The sequence below is a fragment of the Tubulanus polymorphus genome, chromosome 7 (genome assembly GCF_964204645.1).
Source record: "Tubulanus polymorphus chromosome 7, tnTubPoly1.2, whole genome shotgun sequence".
NCBI classification, from domain to species: Eukaryota; Metazoa; Nemertea; class Palaeonemertea; order Tubulaniformes; family Tubulanidae; genus Tubulanus; species Tubulanus polymorphus.
In genome coordinates, this window is record NC_134031.1 from 1700333 (window position 1) to 1717961 (window position 17629).

Below are 17629 nucleotides of genomic sequence, written 5' to 3' on the forward strand. Positions count from 1 at the left end.
TGTCTTCACCGTAAGCTTTAATGCTCCATTTTAGATGTTGTATGTTCTATTATTATCGAGTCCTAGGATCGCGACCGACCCTTTGTAAACTTTATATCCTTCTGAATTGAGTTAGAGATTGATTGAATAAACTAAACTAAACCCGAACCTATGGCATTAATCCAACCTAATTGTCTCATTTGTAGCGGGTGATGTTGATGATGGACCGTACTATGATAATGGTCATGGTAAGAAGAAACACAAAAACAAGAAGCGCGGACCCCGTCGTCATTAATCAACCAGCTCTAAAACATTACAGCTCTTTGGAATTCGACCATCGCTATGAAATGAAATATATTTCGAAAATCGTGTGAAAACATAATAAATACCGGTATATATTGGAAATGCAATTAGTTATCTAGATTTATTTGTGAATAAATCTTTCGACTGTGGTATATTTGAACCAATCATTGTCACCTCCTCCTGGACCATTCGCGTGTGTTCACTACACCAGATCAAGGGTGGATCTAGGATTCCTTGGAATGGCCAATTAATTTGAAAAGGGCAGATTTCGCAAGCGAGACATTGGTGAGAATTCTAGCGGCCCTCCCACAGAAAATTCAGAGGGTACATTCAAATTTTAAGGGGGATTCACCCCCTAAATCCGCCCTTGCATATTGCCCGACAAATTCTACACTTTCTACTGTCAGCTGGACAAATATTACGCACTATGACGTCACCTGCATAACCTCTATAGGACCTTATCCTTAGATGTCACGTGTTAAGTCCACACACGTGTCCTATTGACCAATCACCTGTGACAACAATCGCGCGTGACAGACGATCTTATGACGCGCTGCGTAACAACATTCAAGAACGTCAGAACTCATTGAATAGTTTATAAAAAATCTTCAGTATATTTCGATCATTTATATACAATATAACAATTTCCTTATAGATGAATTTAATACGAAGCATTTTGAAAAACAACGAATCAATAAACAATGAATACTCTTTATATCATACCCACTATTAGACTTCACAATAATATAGATAATCTTATGACTATATCAATATTTCTAACAAAAAACTCTTAGAACAACAACAAAGATTATAACATCATGAGCTTCTAGCTAATGAAGAACAAACAAACACTAAATAGATTTCAGCTCTGTACCCAGAGTTATACCTGACTTTAAAGCCATTTTTAACTAATTCTTACCATCTATAAGTACAAAGCCGATGGTTTGACAAAAAAAATTATGACTAGAGTTTCATATAAATTACAATAATTCATCAAAGCATGACTAGATCATACAGAAAAAAAATCGTTATTTCATAATGAACTTGAAAAAATATTGAAAACACGAGATTCTTAAATACATCAGTTTTTGACATGTCTTAGAATTCAGCCGAGTTTGATTTGACGTGAAAAACATTTACAAAACGTTAAGCCATATATTGATGGTACCAAAAATACATTAAATATTTGTGATAGTACATGTACATAGAGTGACACTTAGAGTTCCATATATAACATAAAGAAGCGTGAAGCTTTATTTTCACCCCCTGTAATATGTATCCAATGGACTAAACATGAGATTCCGTAGACTAAACTCAATCATTAATGCCATAAACTCGAGATTCTTAAGTAAACTGAGATTCTAGATGATAATGAAGTGTATAGACCTATAAACCTCATTAATAAGAGCCCTTCTCAATATGCTCAGTACCGGGACTAGCTTTAAATCTATTAAAAATAACTACATTATTTTAGCTTTCCCTTAAAATACAGATTTAAGAGAATTTTTTTTTTACAACTGAAGGTCAAATTTAGACAGCTATAAACTGGAAACCAGTTTCACAAAGCTAAATTATGATTAGTTACAAGGCTGCCAACCTCTGAAAAGTGTTATCAGTGATAAGCTGAAAATTTTTTTAGAACATCTCATTGAAATATGAAAGAAAATGTTCAAAATTAGTCCTTAATCAACGTTAAGACCCTCCGTAATAGCTAAAATTAAATCAGTATTTCTCGGGACAAAATAGCAACAAAAAACGAAAATCATGAACAGTTGGCAGCTCTGATCTATCTTATGGCAACTACTTATTTTCATTGACCCAATAATGCTATTGATTGTAATTGGTTTCAAGAAATCAGGCCCTCGAAACCAGACCCAGACATTTCATACACGATTATCTTCATTCTGATAACAGTCTATTAAGAATAGCCGGCGTCTGAACAGGTTTCATTCGAGGCTGATTTTAAACTCTTACTCGTTGAACTGGTTGGAAGGGCGCTATCCGAGGTGATATCCGCGTCGATTGTTGTAGCGCCGGCCGCTGCAGCGTCGCAGTTCGCTATAACCGATAGCTGATTTCGATTGTTCGGTTCAGTTCTGGCGTTTGCGATGGATGAGTCGTTTGAGATGGTCGTAGCGTTGCTGTCTATATGAACATTCAATCGAACTCTCTGATGCGGCTGCTGCTGCTGCTGATGCGATCGATGCGTTAAACATTTGTTGTTCTCGCGAATCTTTTCTTCTTTCTATGAGAGATAAAGAACAAATTCATGTTCAGCCCTGACCATCAGGGCCCAGTTGCACAGTAGTGACTTTTATCCAAAATTATAGATTGGCTGTAGAACGAAGATGGCGTTAGACTTGACTCAAATATAAGCCTTGATTAAAGCAACAAAATTTCAAATTTCGACCAAGCAGTAAACCGGTCATTCGGTGGTTATGTAGGCAAATTTTCATCCTTTACACTAATGAAACTCGGTTTCTAATTCATAGGAATAAAATCCTGCTCACAACTGCATTGATTTAGGGGTAGTTTACTGTACAACCTAGACAAAAATTCCTAATTGCCTATTTCTCAAAATTGAAGGAATTTTTAAAGAAGTTTTTGGCATTTTGCTGAAATTAAAGGAGTTTTAGGTACTTTTAAAAACATTTTCCGCTTAGAAGGAGTTGTTAAGGAGTCGTAGGGACCCTGCTATTTCTGAAACTATGTATTCAATGAGTAATTGAGTAACTACGTAATGAGTACCTGAGCTATTTGTTTTTTAAGTTCCTCATTTTCTGCGAGTAATCGCTGGTGTCGTTCCTCTTCCTCTCGACTCGCCAGTGAATCGGTCAACGTCGCGCATTCCATTCCTTCGTTTGGGTGTCGAATGACGTCCATGATTTTCGGCACAAACACGAGGCCCATCGACAGGAAACAGCACAATATGATCGCCAACGCAACAAACGCGAAACTCGCGTCCTGCTGATCTTTGATTATAATAGTGACCGGTGCAGTTATTATACTCAATACCTGAAAATAATAATCAATTCATATTTATTCGATACAATAATACAAGTACAGAGTTAGTTAAACCATGGACGTATAAACTATATCTATTTACAAATCTAGTTTAAATATCCATTAAAATAAGAAAATAGTAAGATTATCACTTTAACATTACCACTATCACTTTAAAACCTGACGATGATCTCTAGTGTGAGATCGAAACATCGTGTATTCTATATATTTTAGATTGAATAAATAAATTCTTGTTTTTAAATTATTTTAATCTGTAGATAGTGGGTTTTTATCATATTATCCGTTCACCACGTTTGAGTGTGGAAAATGTTCTAAGAAAATAGTGTCTATGATACAACCCTTTTCAAATGACGACTTTTAATGATCCTCCAATACAGTCAAAAGATAGATGTTTAGGTTCAACTGCCCATCTGTACTGGTCCTATTATGATCAATATCAGGTTATGTAGTACCTACGAGTAATTATCTGAATAATGTTCAGATAATTGCTCGTAGGTACTACTAAAATTGACTGAGCTAACCGTAGGCTACGCGACGTCCTCTGAAGAAAAGTAAAACACACACTCACCACCACGTTGTAAATACTCATGCCAACGAATCTAGAATCGTTCACTTGTTTGATTTTGACGCTGCGAGTTTCATAAGCTAACAGTATCCCGAACATCAATAATAATCCTTTATAGCCCATAACAACACCTGCACAAATATATCACCATCATATCATTAGGATACAGTTGTAATTAGACTCATAACGTTGGAACTTGATTCAGAACCCACACAACTGTAGAACTAATTCCAGAGTCAAATGAAACCATTGATTCTAAAATGATCCATGACTAAACTACGATGACACAACAGTAGAAATGGGTTCAGAATCAAATCAAATCCAGACTCAAATTAATCCACACACACGCCGACTGTGGAACTGTTGGTTCAGCGAGAGTGGATGAATTTGTGCATACGGTGAGCGAAAGAATTTGAACTTCTTAGAATTAGCAGATCTTACCCAACCAGACAGTCATATGTTTAGCCGTACACTGTTCTAATTGCGGTAAATACTTCACATCTTCATCTGTATCTACGGGATCTTCAGACGGGAACGTCTCGAGTCCACGAGTCAGCGGATCGATCACTTGCCACAGCGTTAACACGATAAAATCAACGGCGATCAAAACTGTTAAAACAACGTACAATTCCCACGAGCGGACAGCCTGAAATCAATGAAACAAATCCGTGTGAAAATCAATTCCCGGATAAAACTAGTAAATAAAGAATCTTGATTTATAGATAAAATTTGTCAGTTATTAGGAAAGGATGAATAAGGATTTCTTCGTTAATTTAGGTTCGATATCTAAAATTTCCTATGTAACTGACCCCACACGCAACACCCACGATACTTTTAGAAACCCCTGCGGAAAAGGCAACTTCATTAGATAAATGACTGAGCAAGATTGATTTCCATTTGTGAAAAAATAAGCTCGTAATGATGTAAAATAAGAAAGATTGATGATGTATGAAGCACAGTGACTGGGAATGATTGATATATCCGATATAAACCATGCAATGAACTCTTCTCATTCCGATATTTCGATTCAACATATCCGATATATGATAGAGAGATAGCAGACGTAATGATAGGAAATAATAATAATTATTATCATAATGATAATGAATATGCAAGAGACTGAAGAATGAAGAATTCAACGATATCATTACAATGCATACAGTGTTAGATAGAGAAAACTTTTTCAAAATTTTCTAACTTTTGAAGACAAGATCGTTCTGTGCAATATATCATCGGCAAGCATAATTTGATTAGATGAAATAAATGAATCAATCTTACACGATACATGCACGACAATATGCTCAATAATAATCCGGATGTTAAGTCTGACAGGTTTCCTTGAGATAGTATCCAGTAGTTTATTTCATCTATATCCTAATAGTCATCTTCGGGAACACTCTAAAGTTACAACAAAGTTACTTTGTATGGTACTCATAACGTTAGTATTCCTGAAGATGACTGTTAGGATATAGTCGAAACGTCGAGTAAACTATTGCAGCGCAAGGAATCATTTCAGACTTGTTTTTCTAATATACTGTGAGGGATCATATATTACAATATGCTCAATAGTTTAGCTTAGTCAATTTAGTGAAATATGGTGAATTGTGAAGATCATGTTTTTTGTCGAGGCGTTACACGAATAATATGAATTCTGAAGCATTCTGAAGATATAAGAGTAAATATATATATATATATAAACAGATATATAGATATGCATTCAATGGTTATATATACTGTGATTGCGGGCTGTAGAGGTGAAATACATCAGAATCATTGACTCATTTCATACAAATAATTAGTCACATTTTTATTGAAGACGAACACCTATTCATTCGATGGTTAATATCAATATCGTAAAAGCTCATAATTATCAATTCATTCATATATACATGGACATGAAACATTACTACTGAATAAAATTGTTAGTATATTATAGGGTAACATATGGACTGCAGGCTATAAGACATCTCATAGTTCTGGGGTTCCTACTATTGCCAGTAGGAGATACCTCAGCTACTTTTGATTTAAATATGAAAGAAATGAACATTAAGACCCTCAGTAACGTCTTTCACATTCCAGTACGGATCAAATCTGTGTAGTATTTCTTGTGACAAAATAGTAACAAAACACTGAAAATCAGGAACAGTTGGCAGCAACTCCGTATTTCATAGGTAACATTTCTTGTTCACTGTTTTTGTTCATCGAAAGGAATAAGAACTCGATGAATACCGAATAATCTTAGCCTTACTACGTACGTATGAGGTATCTCTGACTGACAAAGTGTTTAATTCTATCGCGTACCGGGGTTAGTAAGATATTTACATTTTAATCGTATAAGTATCTGTAGATAATAAAGAGTTAAAGGACAGTGAGTGAGAGTAGTGAGCGTGTTTCGAATAATAGTCGTTAATGAGAAATGAGTTGATTTTCCGCCCTATAGTCAGATGCATCAATAGCACGGTACGTATGATAGTATATATACTCACCTGAGAATTGCCAAAGAATAATTTCAGATTAAACTGCGTGAGAGGAAATGAAAGGAAATGATACAGACTCTCTACGTAAATAACATATGGCAGCGTTTTAATACGGAAAGATCGTCGTTTTATTCGCGATATTGAAAATATACTATAGAAATAAAACTGAACATGAAACACGTAAAAAACTAGAAGAATTTAGACCGAAATACATGTATTCTCATACACATGCACATGTGAACCGGATTGACATGTATCACATGTACATGTTATCGTATTTAAACATGTATTTCTACGAGGGAAAACAACTACGACAGTTCGACTACTGATTCTCTTAAAAATCAATGATATTCTAATAAAACTCTATTGATCGGTGAACATAGTTTTTGTCGAATTGATATTTACCCGAGTTTCTTTCTTCTGCCGAGTCGTCAGCCGATACACGGTCCAGATTTTAGTGAATAATGATCCGTACGCCAACGTGAATCCAAGAGACAAAATCCAAACCCGCATCTACAAATTAATATTCTGTCTTCATCTATACTACTTGTAAACATGCCGTATTTAACCAGGTATCAATGTGCAGCCTGGAACCCGCACCTCTTCAGACATTCAGACATATATTGTAGCATGAAGTATGAACGATCAGTTTCTGAAAGTGCACTGATAAAATGTCTTATGCCTGGTGTTTGTAATCTATTCTCAATGAAATATGTCTCAGGTGAAGCACTGAACGATCAGTCTTTGAAAGTGTGCTGATAAAATGTCTGTTTGTAGTTGAATTTCAATTAAAGATATCCCATATTGAAGGAGATATTGAGTATTGAATGCCTGACGGAAGTGCAGATTGATATCTGCATTAAGAGATAGAATTCTGACTGTAATCTAGATGTCAAACTAATTCAGTAAAATCAATACCTGACAAACGAATGGATACATATCTTCAGAAACGAATCTTCCGTCGAGACCGAGCAGAAAGATACACAACAGACAAATAACGCAGCCACCAGCCATAACACTGTTTAATATCGGTTGAGATAGCCGGATGTATCTAATAAAACACAAAACATCTATTTACACGCAATTCAAAAATGCTTGGATTAGAATCCGGCCAATTTGTAGTGTTACCTTCGGTGTTGGTTCGTAAAGTTGAATATCAAACAGCCGATTCCGCAAATAATTCCTAATCCGGCGATTAGACACATCGTAATGAACAAACCGAGGTTTACCATACGTAACTTCGGTAGGAATTCTGTACGATCTTTAGGTACTTTACCCCCTGTGAAACAGACATCAAATATACATTCTTATCTTTTGTATAGAATTTATCATATTTCTGAGCAGCAAAACTCGCTTAAATTGTCACATAACTCGTGAGTCATCTGTATTTTTGAGTCCCAATTTGTTGTATTTCCAATTCACTTTTAACTAATGTGTAAATCGTTATTAGGATAAGTCATCAACATAATGATCATTCCTGAAGATGACTATTAGGATATAGTCGAAACGTTGAAATAAACTACTATCTCGAAGTTTCATTTTCGGACTTTTTATTATCATTGTGGGATTCTCTCCTCATCATCAGCTACTGATGTGTAGACAGCATGGGATTTTCACTATTCAGGGTTCAATCCAATATTCCCTGAAATCTCACTGACAAATGACCAAATATTCCCTGATTAAATCATATGACAACTTTCCAACTTTCCCTGACTTTTCCCTGATTTTCAAGAGAGGCGTCAGAATTCCCTGATCTGTAAGAATCCGAACTGTTACTGATAAAACTGTAGAACCTACCGATCCACGTTTCTCCACCGAGCCATGATAAATAATCCTTGTTATAATCATAGAGTCCGATCTTTTTATAAACTCCGTCGGTCATCTGTTCGATTTGAGTCCACGTGATTCGATCGCCTTCCGAATTAAAACGAACCGGACCCTGAAAATAGATAATCGTGCATATTCTAAAACGCTCGGAGAATGAAAGGTTTGCGATCGATTTTGAGGAATACTCACAGAAACGCCGAGGAATTGAGTGGAATTCATCGCTTTAAACATTTCCATCATTATTTCTTTATTCGAATATGTGAAATTCTCCAGCGATAACCCTTTCTTTTTTAACCTATGACCAAAACAAAAACAAAAAACAAATTGAATTTTCCACTGAAATGAAAAGCTTTTAATAATATATCGATTTAGTAATCAAAAACTGCGATCAAAATGCTCACTCTTTACTAGCTTTATCAAGCGCTAGACCCAGTGACCAGACAGCGTCGTAAGCCAACGGCGATTCCGGAAAACCGCTCACCGAATCTGCCGTCACATTCTGATCGGCCAAACGTTGAATGAAATTCTGCGAAGTCTGAAAGAATGCGCGAAACGTCTAGAAATCTACTTCGAGAGTTGATGAAATCTTACATAGATATATACAAAAACAAGTCAAACATAACATGTAAAATACATCTTAAATTACAAACCATTTTCTGACAAAATATTCTTAATTTTCAAGGGAAAAATGCAACAGCTCATAAATGGTTCAATTTAGATAGAACACTGTTTGAAAGATAATTAAATACAACCGAACTTAAAGAGACCCTTTATCTTGTTTCCCCATAAGAGTTTCCATTTAGTATCATGACTCATTTATGACATAATCATATTATGATATTATCAATTTTTAAACATTTCATGGTTTTTCAGATGTTTGTTATGTAGAACTCTGTTACACAAAAATGATTTATTCACGTCTTTAAATTTGAATGATTACCATGTTAGAAATGGAGAGGATATTTTCTTGATTAAGCATCATCGATTCTGAAGTGAAATGTCCTTCGAGAGCTATTTTCATTTCATCAGCCGTGCAGTTGACCTGATCGAGTTTCTGTCGATACCAGTCGTCTTTAAACCATCCGATTATAAACCAAACATACTTCTTACCGTAAAGACCTTGTTTGTAAGCCTGAGAATAGATAATAAGCAAAACAGTTTTACCAGGGTGACAACTTTTTTTGATTCCTGAATTCCCTGGGTTTTCCACGTAAGGAGGCAACCTTCCTGAGATTTTTCAGAATTTTCTATAATTGCCTGATCTATCAAGGTTTTCCAGGTCGCATGAGTTGGAATCTCACGGAGGTTTGAGGTGCACCGAGCTATTTCTTACCTCACAGAAAACTTTTCTTGCTTTGTCTTCATAAAACAATCCGATAATGATACGCGCGTCTTGCTTCTATAAGATAAAAAATATCTAACATTCTTTTTACACAGAAAGCAAGAGAGAGGAGTGAGAGAGAAGAGAGAGAAGAGTGAGAGAGAGAGAGAGAGAGAGGAGTGAGAGAGAGATTACCATGGAGATATGATCTGATCTGACAAATTTGTCACGGCAATAATTTCTGAATTTTAATGGCCGAGATTATTGATTGATAATAACTACGTAATTACATGAATTTCACTGCAGGGAGGAGTTTCAGTCATGGCGCCGAGCAACATCTTCACATTAAACATTGTTTCCCTGGCAAATGATGTAATTACAATGGTTTACATCATAAAACATCGTACAGTAGACTACCCTTGCCGTGTTACTGATTGCCTCTGATCATCATGTGCTCCTCGTGACTAAATATTTCAAAATTTTCCTATTCAAATTCTTGCTACGACGACAAATCATCACTCATGAGCTCGGAGGCAATCTCAGTCTACTGTCATACAGTAATCACATAGACTTCAAGCTATGATTTAAGCACAGTTGAGATGATGTTAAACTTACCTTTAGACTGGTGACAGCGTTAGACGGATCGGTCAGAAAACTAGTTCTCACTGCTATTTCGATATTAGCCTTTTTTACACGGTCCTCTAAATCTTGTACGGTCTGAAAAATGAATGAATGATTTCTTTACTTATAATATGTACAAGATTATAAACATAATTTCTTTGGATATAATTTCGTAGATAAATAGGTACATGTAAAAGAAGGACAACCCCAAGCCCTGGGGAAATGTTTAATCCGATGAACTGAGGCATAGTTAATGAACAACTGAGTAGATGTTTCATAGATAATTTCATAGATAAATAGGTACAGGGACAACCCCAGGCCATAGGGGCTGAGCCTGATAGGGGGATTGCCCTAGGAAAATGATTTCGATTGTGAAAAATCCGATTTCGTCGTAATGAAATAAAACTGGTTTTTATTGCGTAACTTACCGATATAAAAACCTCTTCGATCTGTTGTATCGTAGCTATACGCGTCCAGCCCCATCTCTGAATCAGTTTCAAACGAGTCGGATTCTGTAACGTGGCAGACGGATGAGTTCGAAAAAACGTCGGGAATCGGAACCGATCGGATAAAGCCGGGGAACTCGATCCGTATGATAACTATAGAAACGAAATAATAATAAACCATCAGAATCAACGCTGAGAATCACAGAACAGTGATCACGGTTCTTACAGATCACAGAATCCAAAAAACCCTCATATTTCCCTGATTTTCCCTAATCCTTGACCAAAAATTCCCTGATTAAATCATAAGATATTCTCAGTGAGGGTTGTTTCTGATCGAGAGGTTATTTGTGCCACTCATTATCACCAAGAATTAGACTACACATAAATTCAAATTCCCTGATCTTAAAGAAAAGAGTTGGAATTCCCTGATTTTCCGTGCAAGGAAAAGTAGATGTAGAATTGCCTGATTTTACTGATCTGTTAGAACCCTGTCTTGTTACTGGTACCGATTACCATATATTGAAAATAAGACTGACGATTGGTCTCTAGTAAGAATACAAAATTTTGCGGCATTTTGATTTTCAATAATTTTTCTATCTCTGAACAAATCTTGTTTTTAAACTTCATGTATAAAGTGTCACAACTTACGACAATCAGATTCCACATTTTTGCAGCCTGAGCGACGAACGTTGACACGAGGCTACATCCCGGTCCGAGGAACATTATCTTCGACGGTTTCTTATAAACGAGTTCATACATAACCTTCGTACCGAGACCAGCGCTACACTGTTAAAATACACACATATCAGAATATTAGATTGAGATGAGAAGAAAATACAATATCCGTGTATGATGAATAAAAGTGAGAAATCCCACAATAAAAACGACCAACTTGAATAAGAGTAAATATATTTATGCAACATTTCGGCTAAAGACTATTAGCCATCATCACAGCGTTCCAGTATCAACGACGGATCTAGGATAAAAGGGTCGAGAGATTTAACGAAGGGCCCGGATGCCAATGAAATGCGAGCCCTCATGGTAATAGTCTCCAGAATTAGGACAATCAAAGATATTCTGGGAAAAATTACATTTTTTATATGAATTTTCATTGGAAATGCCTTTACTATTCCCTAATTCTAGCCTAGTTTGAGAGGGTTAATGTGTCATGTAAGTGTTGGAGGGAGAAGGGTCTTGTTGATTAGGTCGTATGCGTCCAATCAAGTGAGTTAATGATGAATGTCTGAAACTCAAAATCAATGTCATTAGATATGAATGCTGTCAGTGCTGTCCTTCTGTCTATCCAGGGTAAACATAATTCACCTTGACACTAGTGAACTAATGAAATTACCTCGACACAGAACAGGCATACTCAACAGTTTGCGAAAATGAGCACATTCAGCATAATAATCTTATCACTTTTAAGCCAAAATCATTTTACTGGGGCTTTATAAATATGCCTCAGAGACATGTTCGTTAATCTGCACGTCTGCTGAGGAAGACAGGCACCACACGATACTGTCATTTTCTGCAAGCGAAGTCTGTCAAGTGTGATCTTCCGTAAGATAATTTCTTTGAACGAGAGACACAGACAGATGTGTCATAGTTGAAAAACTCTCTTCCTCCCCTACTCCCACTCCCTCTGCTTCTGTATCTGCCTCTCTCATTCCCAATCCCGCTGTCTCAGCCTCTGCTTCTCCCACTCCCTCTGTCTCAGCCTCTGCCACTCCCTCTGCCTCTGCCTCTGCCTCTGCCTCTGCCTCTGCCTCTGTCTCAGCCACTCCCTCTCCCTCTGCCTCTTCCCTCTCCCACTGCCTCTCCCTCTGTCTCAGCCTCTGCCTCTCCCACTCCCTCTGTGTATCTGCCTCTCTCTCCCACTCCCTCTGTCTCTGCATCTCCCACTCCCTCTGCCTCTCTCATTCCCTCTGCCTCTGCCTCTCCCACTCCCTCTGTGTATCTGCCTCTCTCTCCCACTCCCTCTGTCTCTGCATCTCCCACTCCCTCTGCCTCTCTCATTCCCTCTGCCTCTCTGCTATGTTATGCTTGAGTTCACATCGATCAATTTGTTCAAATCAGTTTATTACGATGGTGAGAGATATTTTCATGAGGTTCTTTATGATTGCTGCGCGACCAGACCACCGAGTCTACTGTATAGATTATTGATAAACCAGAGATTAATATCTCATTGAGAGCAGGGGGTTTAGGGAGCTCAGGGGGGGGGGGGGTTCAGGGGGATTCAACAGTATCTCACACACACTCATGTTGATATTTTCAGGTAATTTGATATATCTCTTCTCTTCAATCAAATCAACACTGTTTCCTCTTCAATAGTTTCCTGTGCTTCTTTTCTTGGTTCACTTCTTTCTAGTCTCACCTCCTCCTGATTCATCTGACAACAAAGTCTCCCGCATTTTTCAGGCTAATTCATTTAAATGTAAAATTCCTTATATCGTAAAACATAAAGAGTATATTTGATACCATTAAGGGTATAGGATTGGTTGTAGATAGAAATATGTCAGTAACAGGTCGAATAGGCGAACTATGGGATAAAGCTTTCATTGAGTTGTAGCTCATTATGCTGTCTCGGTATCTGGACTTCCCGTAAAACTCAGCGCTGATAAACAGAAATAATGTTTCATTCGATGAAATGAGGCATAGTTAATGAACAACTGAGTAGATGTAATGGCTATTAACCCGGCCGTGCAACGGAAACAATCTTTTCTGCACTGGTGAGTTGGCAGCAGTGAACCAATACCGATACAACGCTCTACACACCGATACCGATACAACGCTCTACACACCAATACCGATACAACACTCTACACACCAATACCGATACAACACTCTACACACCGATACCGATACAACGCTCTACACACCAATACCGATACAACACTCTACACAATGATACCGATACAACGCTCTACACACCGATACCGATACAACGCTCTACACACCAATAACGATACAACGCTCTACACACCAATACCGATACAACACTCTATACACCAATACCGATACAACACTCTACACACCAATACCGATATAACGCTCTACACACCAATACCGATACAACACTCTACACACCAATACCGATACACACAAGACAATCTTTGATAAACGAAAATTTATCATCCCAACACACAGGCCTAATACTGAAGAAATTTTTTTTCTTTGAGCTAATAGTTTATTCAACGTTTTCACTACACCGGTCTTACAAATCATCTTTAGAAATACTGAACTAGTTGACGTTGAAACATTGAATAAACTTCACTAACTCAAGGAATACAGTATTCCTGAAACGACTATCAGGATATGGTTGAAACGTAAAATGAAATACTAGCTCAAGGAGACTCTTTAATCAATATCTAACGTACATTTTATATTTTCTGGACATTATTTTCCAATCACGGTAACAACACAACACCATGACAACCACAATGATTTCACATTTAACCGCGAGAATCCCTCACAAAGTCTATACAACAAAATATCGACATCGAAAAATGAGCATCTCAGGAACAGTTGCACAATCTAGGCTAAGGGTTAGACCCACAGACATTACGATCAACTGTGAAGGACCCAAGAACCAGAAGGCTCCAGAGATCAATCTAACATCTTTAAAACTAAACGTCATTTTTTGACTTAAGTCGCATGTGCAGCTCTCTATACATCTTCCACATCTCAATAATTCTTAAATTGTGATGATGTTTACAAGGAATGAGAGATGATATCAACTCACCGTTCAAGTTAAACAAGCAACTGCAAGAATTTTTCTACATATCACATCATCGTTCTCCTCGTTATTTACCAGATATAATATGGAGGACTCCGGTCTCCGGTCAATATATTCATATGAAATTCAATGATGTGCTATTGTACAGTGACAGACCTGAGGGGTAAATATCGGCTATATCTACATGAGTCGAGATGTATTACAGCTCAGCCTGTATTACGTCTTTTCACTTTCATCTGCATAGATCTAGATGACATGAAGGTAGATAGATACTGCCGAGGGTAAACGACAACCATCTTCATCGATATCAAATCCTTTTGACTGAGGCGTAGCTTTAAACGTAATTGAGCTAGACAATTACCAACCGTCCTTTTGTTTCATCTGTTTCAAATGAATAGATAAGAGCTGCAGCCCTGGTAGAATATCAGACCTGACTCTAGTAACTTCCTTCTCAAAAACGAGGACAATAATGTATCAGACACAACGTACTGGTTGTGCATGCCATGATGATACCATAATATCAAGAGTCAATTCAGCATCCTGCCGTCTGCACGCTAGAGAGATGAGACTTATGAAATCTTCTAAGCTGCCTTATCACCATATTGATTTTTATAAAATACAATTTCTTGAACAATGAGATTCATCCATTCCAGATATTTGGATCTATCAACTTCAGCCTGATAGCGACCAATATGTAATGGGGGAGATACTATAAGCACTGTAAACCATATTTTCATCGTCTGCTAACAATTTAATCAATTATTCATAAAGAAGATAAATACAGACAGTGTGAATACAGACAGTGTGAATACAGACAGTGTGAATACAGACAGTGTGAATACAGACAGTGTGAATACAGACAGTGTGAATACAGACAGTGTGAATACAGACAGTGTGAATACAGACAGTGTGAATACAGACAGTGTGAATACAGACAGTGTGAATACAGACAGTGTGAATACAGACAGTGTGAATACAGACAGTGTGAATACAGACAGTGTGAATACAGACAGTGTGAATACAGACAGTGTGAATACAGACAGTGTGAATACAGACAGTGTGAATACAGACAATGTGAATACAGACAGTGTGAATACAGACAGTGTGAATACAGACAGTGTGAATACAGACAGTGTGAATACAGACAGTGTGAATACAGACAGTGTGAATACAGACAGTGTGAATACAGACAGTGTGAATACAGACAGTGTGAATACAGACAGTGTGAATACAGACAGTGCGTTTTGTTTCTAAAGTATTGATTTTCTCTTTGGTGAGAATAAACTGATTGTTCATCTCGAATATTCAACGGTTATGAAATTCTCTACTGCTCATCGTCGTGTCACTGCGTACGTTGAGGTAATAACAAACACCGACTGCAACCGACCGTGGTTTTTATCGTGAACATTGATTAAAGATCTGCGCTGCGTGTGAGAAAGTCGTTCCAGAATTTAAATAGGATTTTCTCTAGTGATCGATGATGCAGATGTGTTTAGATGATGCTGTCGTATGTGTGGGGGATGTGGGGGATGTGGGGGAGTGGGGATAACAAAATGAATGAAACTAATCAACTATGCGTTCACGGTGTGAGGGATGGGAGGGGGGGGGTGTTTGCAAATTAATCAAATCATTTATGGTAATATTTGCATAAAAGGTGAAAATAACAACTTTAGAGTTTAATGGAGATCTCACGTCAGAAAGATCGACTTTCATGAAAAATAATGATAATATTAAACCCTTTTGCTGTGTATACACTCGCACTGCCCAATGTGTACTGCATTTTCTGAAAAAAATTCCTAATTTTCAATTTTATTTCGTGGGCCTACAAAATTGTCATGCATTTACTTCACTACTGTTTGTAGTTTGAGCTGAAAATCAATCGGTGCATGATGTTTACAAAGTCATGAGCAGCAAAAGGGTTAAAGTACAGCCAGATGATACAACTGCATCATACATACAGGCCTATTATCTGCTTTAAATAATTTCGACGCCAAACTGCAAATTCTAAATGATGAAGACTTTTTACATTACTAGTCCTAACACAACACCAGTTCTAATTGGAGAAGTGCTAGGATAAAAAAAAGATCTTCAATATTCTTCCTCCCTCCCCAGCTGGACTTGCATTAGGCCTATCAAAACTTCAGCTTAAGTCGTCATGGTTGGGATTTGATCACTTATCCAAATCATGACTTTGCTAAGAAAATTAATTAGAAATAAAAAATTGGGACTTAGAACTAGGGATGACTTTCAGTAGTTCTCCGAATGATGACTTACAACACTAAGTAAGTAGCTTCATTTCATCAGGTAGGCTAAAAACTAAGTAGTCTGAATTGGAAAAAAAGTTTTTGAAAAGAGACAATGAACAGTGATGTGATCGCTTTAATAATATACAGATGATGACTCAAGTGAGATTGACTGTCTATAGACTATACATAAAAGACCTCAAATAAAAGATTTAAAGAAAAAAATAAGCAGACTTCCTACCTGACTATCATTGTAAACCATTTCTAATCTATATTCCGGTAATATATCAGTTTGATTATTGATATCATCCAATGCTAGTAGAGCTGATGGTAAACAGCCCTGTCCGCCGGCCCATGATCCGGTCATCGGGAATATTCCACCGACGTATAACGTCTTTTCTTTATAACCAACATTGAGTCCGATTATAACGAAAATGACAATCGCTTGACTGAAGTAGATCATTGTGACTGAATCAGACTCCTGGAGACGAGCAAACTGAAATATAATCAACAGATTATTTGTAATTCTGAATCGAAAATAAAAAGATTGTACTGTCTGAAATTAAATCTGATGCTTTTTTGCAGTAGCATGAGCCTAAACCACTAAATAATAATTTTGTTTATGAGCAGACAGCAAGAATTTGAATGATTTAGAGATTCAATCATTGTTACAAAGGAAAAACAGTCTAAAGAGATTCGATATTAGGTTAGCATTTTAACATATTGTAAGGATATGATAGGGAGAATGGGGGAGAAGTCGAGAGATGGGGTGTTCGGGGATGTTCGGACGGGTCAGGAGAAGTGACATTTCGGATGAATCTTGTCCTAAAAATTCATTATTCGTTACATTTCAGAGGATGAAACCAGTTTTAAATTTAACTTACGACATTTATTTATAAACAGAGCTTTGTTAAATCATGTATAAATAATCCATCAGTCAGTGAAACTGGATTTTGTACCCGATTTCTCGCGCAGATCGGGCAAGATTAAAATCACTGTGTGAAATACGTCATCGATTTATGCGCACACACTCAGTGCTAAAACGCGGATGCGGACTTGTAAATCCTTATCCTGCGTATTCCATTAT

The 17629-nt window shown here is 37.1% G+C and overlaps 1 protein-coding gene across 1 annotated transcript; it reads right to left on the bottom strand.

The window, feature by feature from the left end:
- Nucleotides 1–944: 944 nt before the first annotated feature.
- LOC141908142 (gamma-aminobutyric acid type B receptor subunit 1-like) lies at nt 945–17548 on the bottom strand. The gene is made up of 18 exons (XM_074798013.1): nt 17427–17548; nt 16784–17038; nt 11212–11349; nt 10546–10716; nt 10112–10213; nt 9509–9574; nt 9116–9307; nt 8577–8710; nt 8365–8470; nt 8146–8287; nt 7477–7627; nt 7267–7399; nt 6754–6861; nt 6358–6390; nt 4313–4517; nt 3875–4002; nt 3031–3297; nt 945–2527 (listed from the first exon to the last, which is right to left on the bottom strand). Exons 2-18 carry the CDS (start codon nt 17003–17005, stop codon nt 2201–2203), a joined length of 2625 nt encoding a protein of 874 aa, XP_074654114.1. The 5' UTR covers nt 17006–17038; nt 17427–17548; the 3' UTR covers nt 945–2200.
- Nucleotides 17549–17629: the final 81 nt, after the last annotated feature.

Bases quoted from the DNA above. Each gene is read 5' to 3' on its own strand.
- LOC141908142 (XM_074798013.1), bottom strand. From the start codon at position 17,005: ATGATCTACTTCAGTCAAGCGATTGTCATTTTCGTTATAATCGGACTC. The intron at 8,471-8,576 runs GTGAGCATTTTG...TTTTGGTCATAG, and splicing joins CTTGATAAAGCTAGTAAAGA to GTTAAAAAAGAAAGGGTTAT. The intron at 7,628-8,145 runs GTAGGTTCTACA...TCTGTTTCACAG, and splicing joins CGGTGGAGAAACGTGGATCG to GGGGTAAAGTACCTAAAGAT.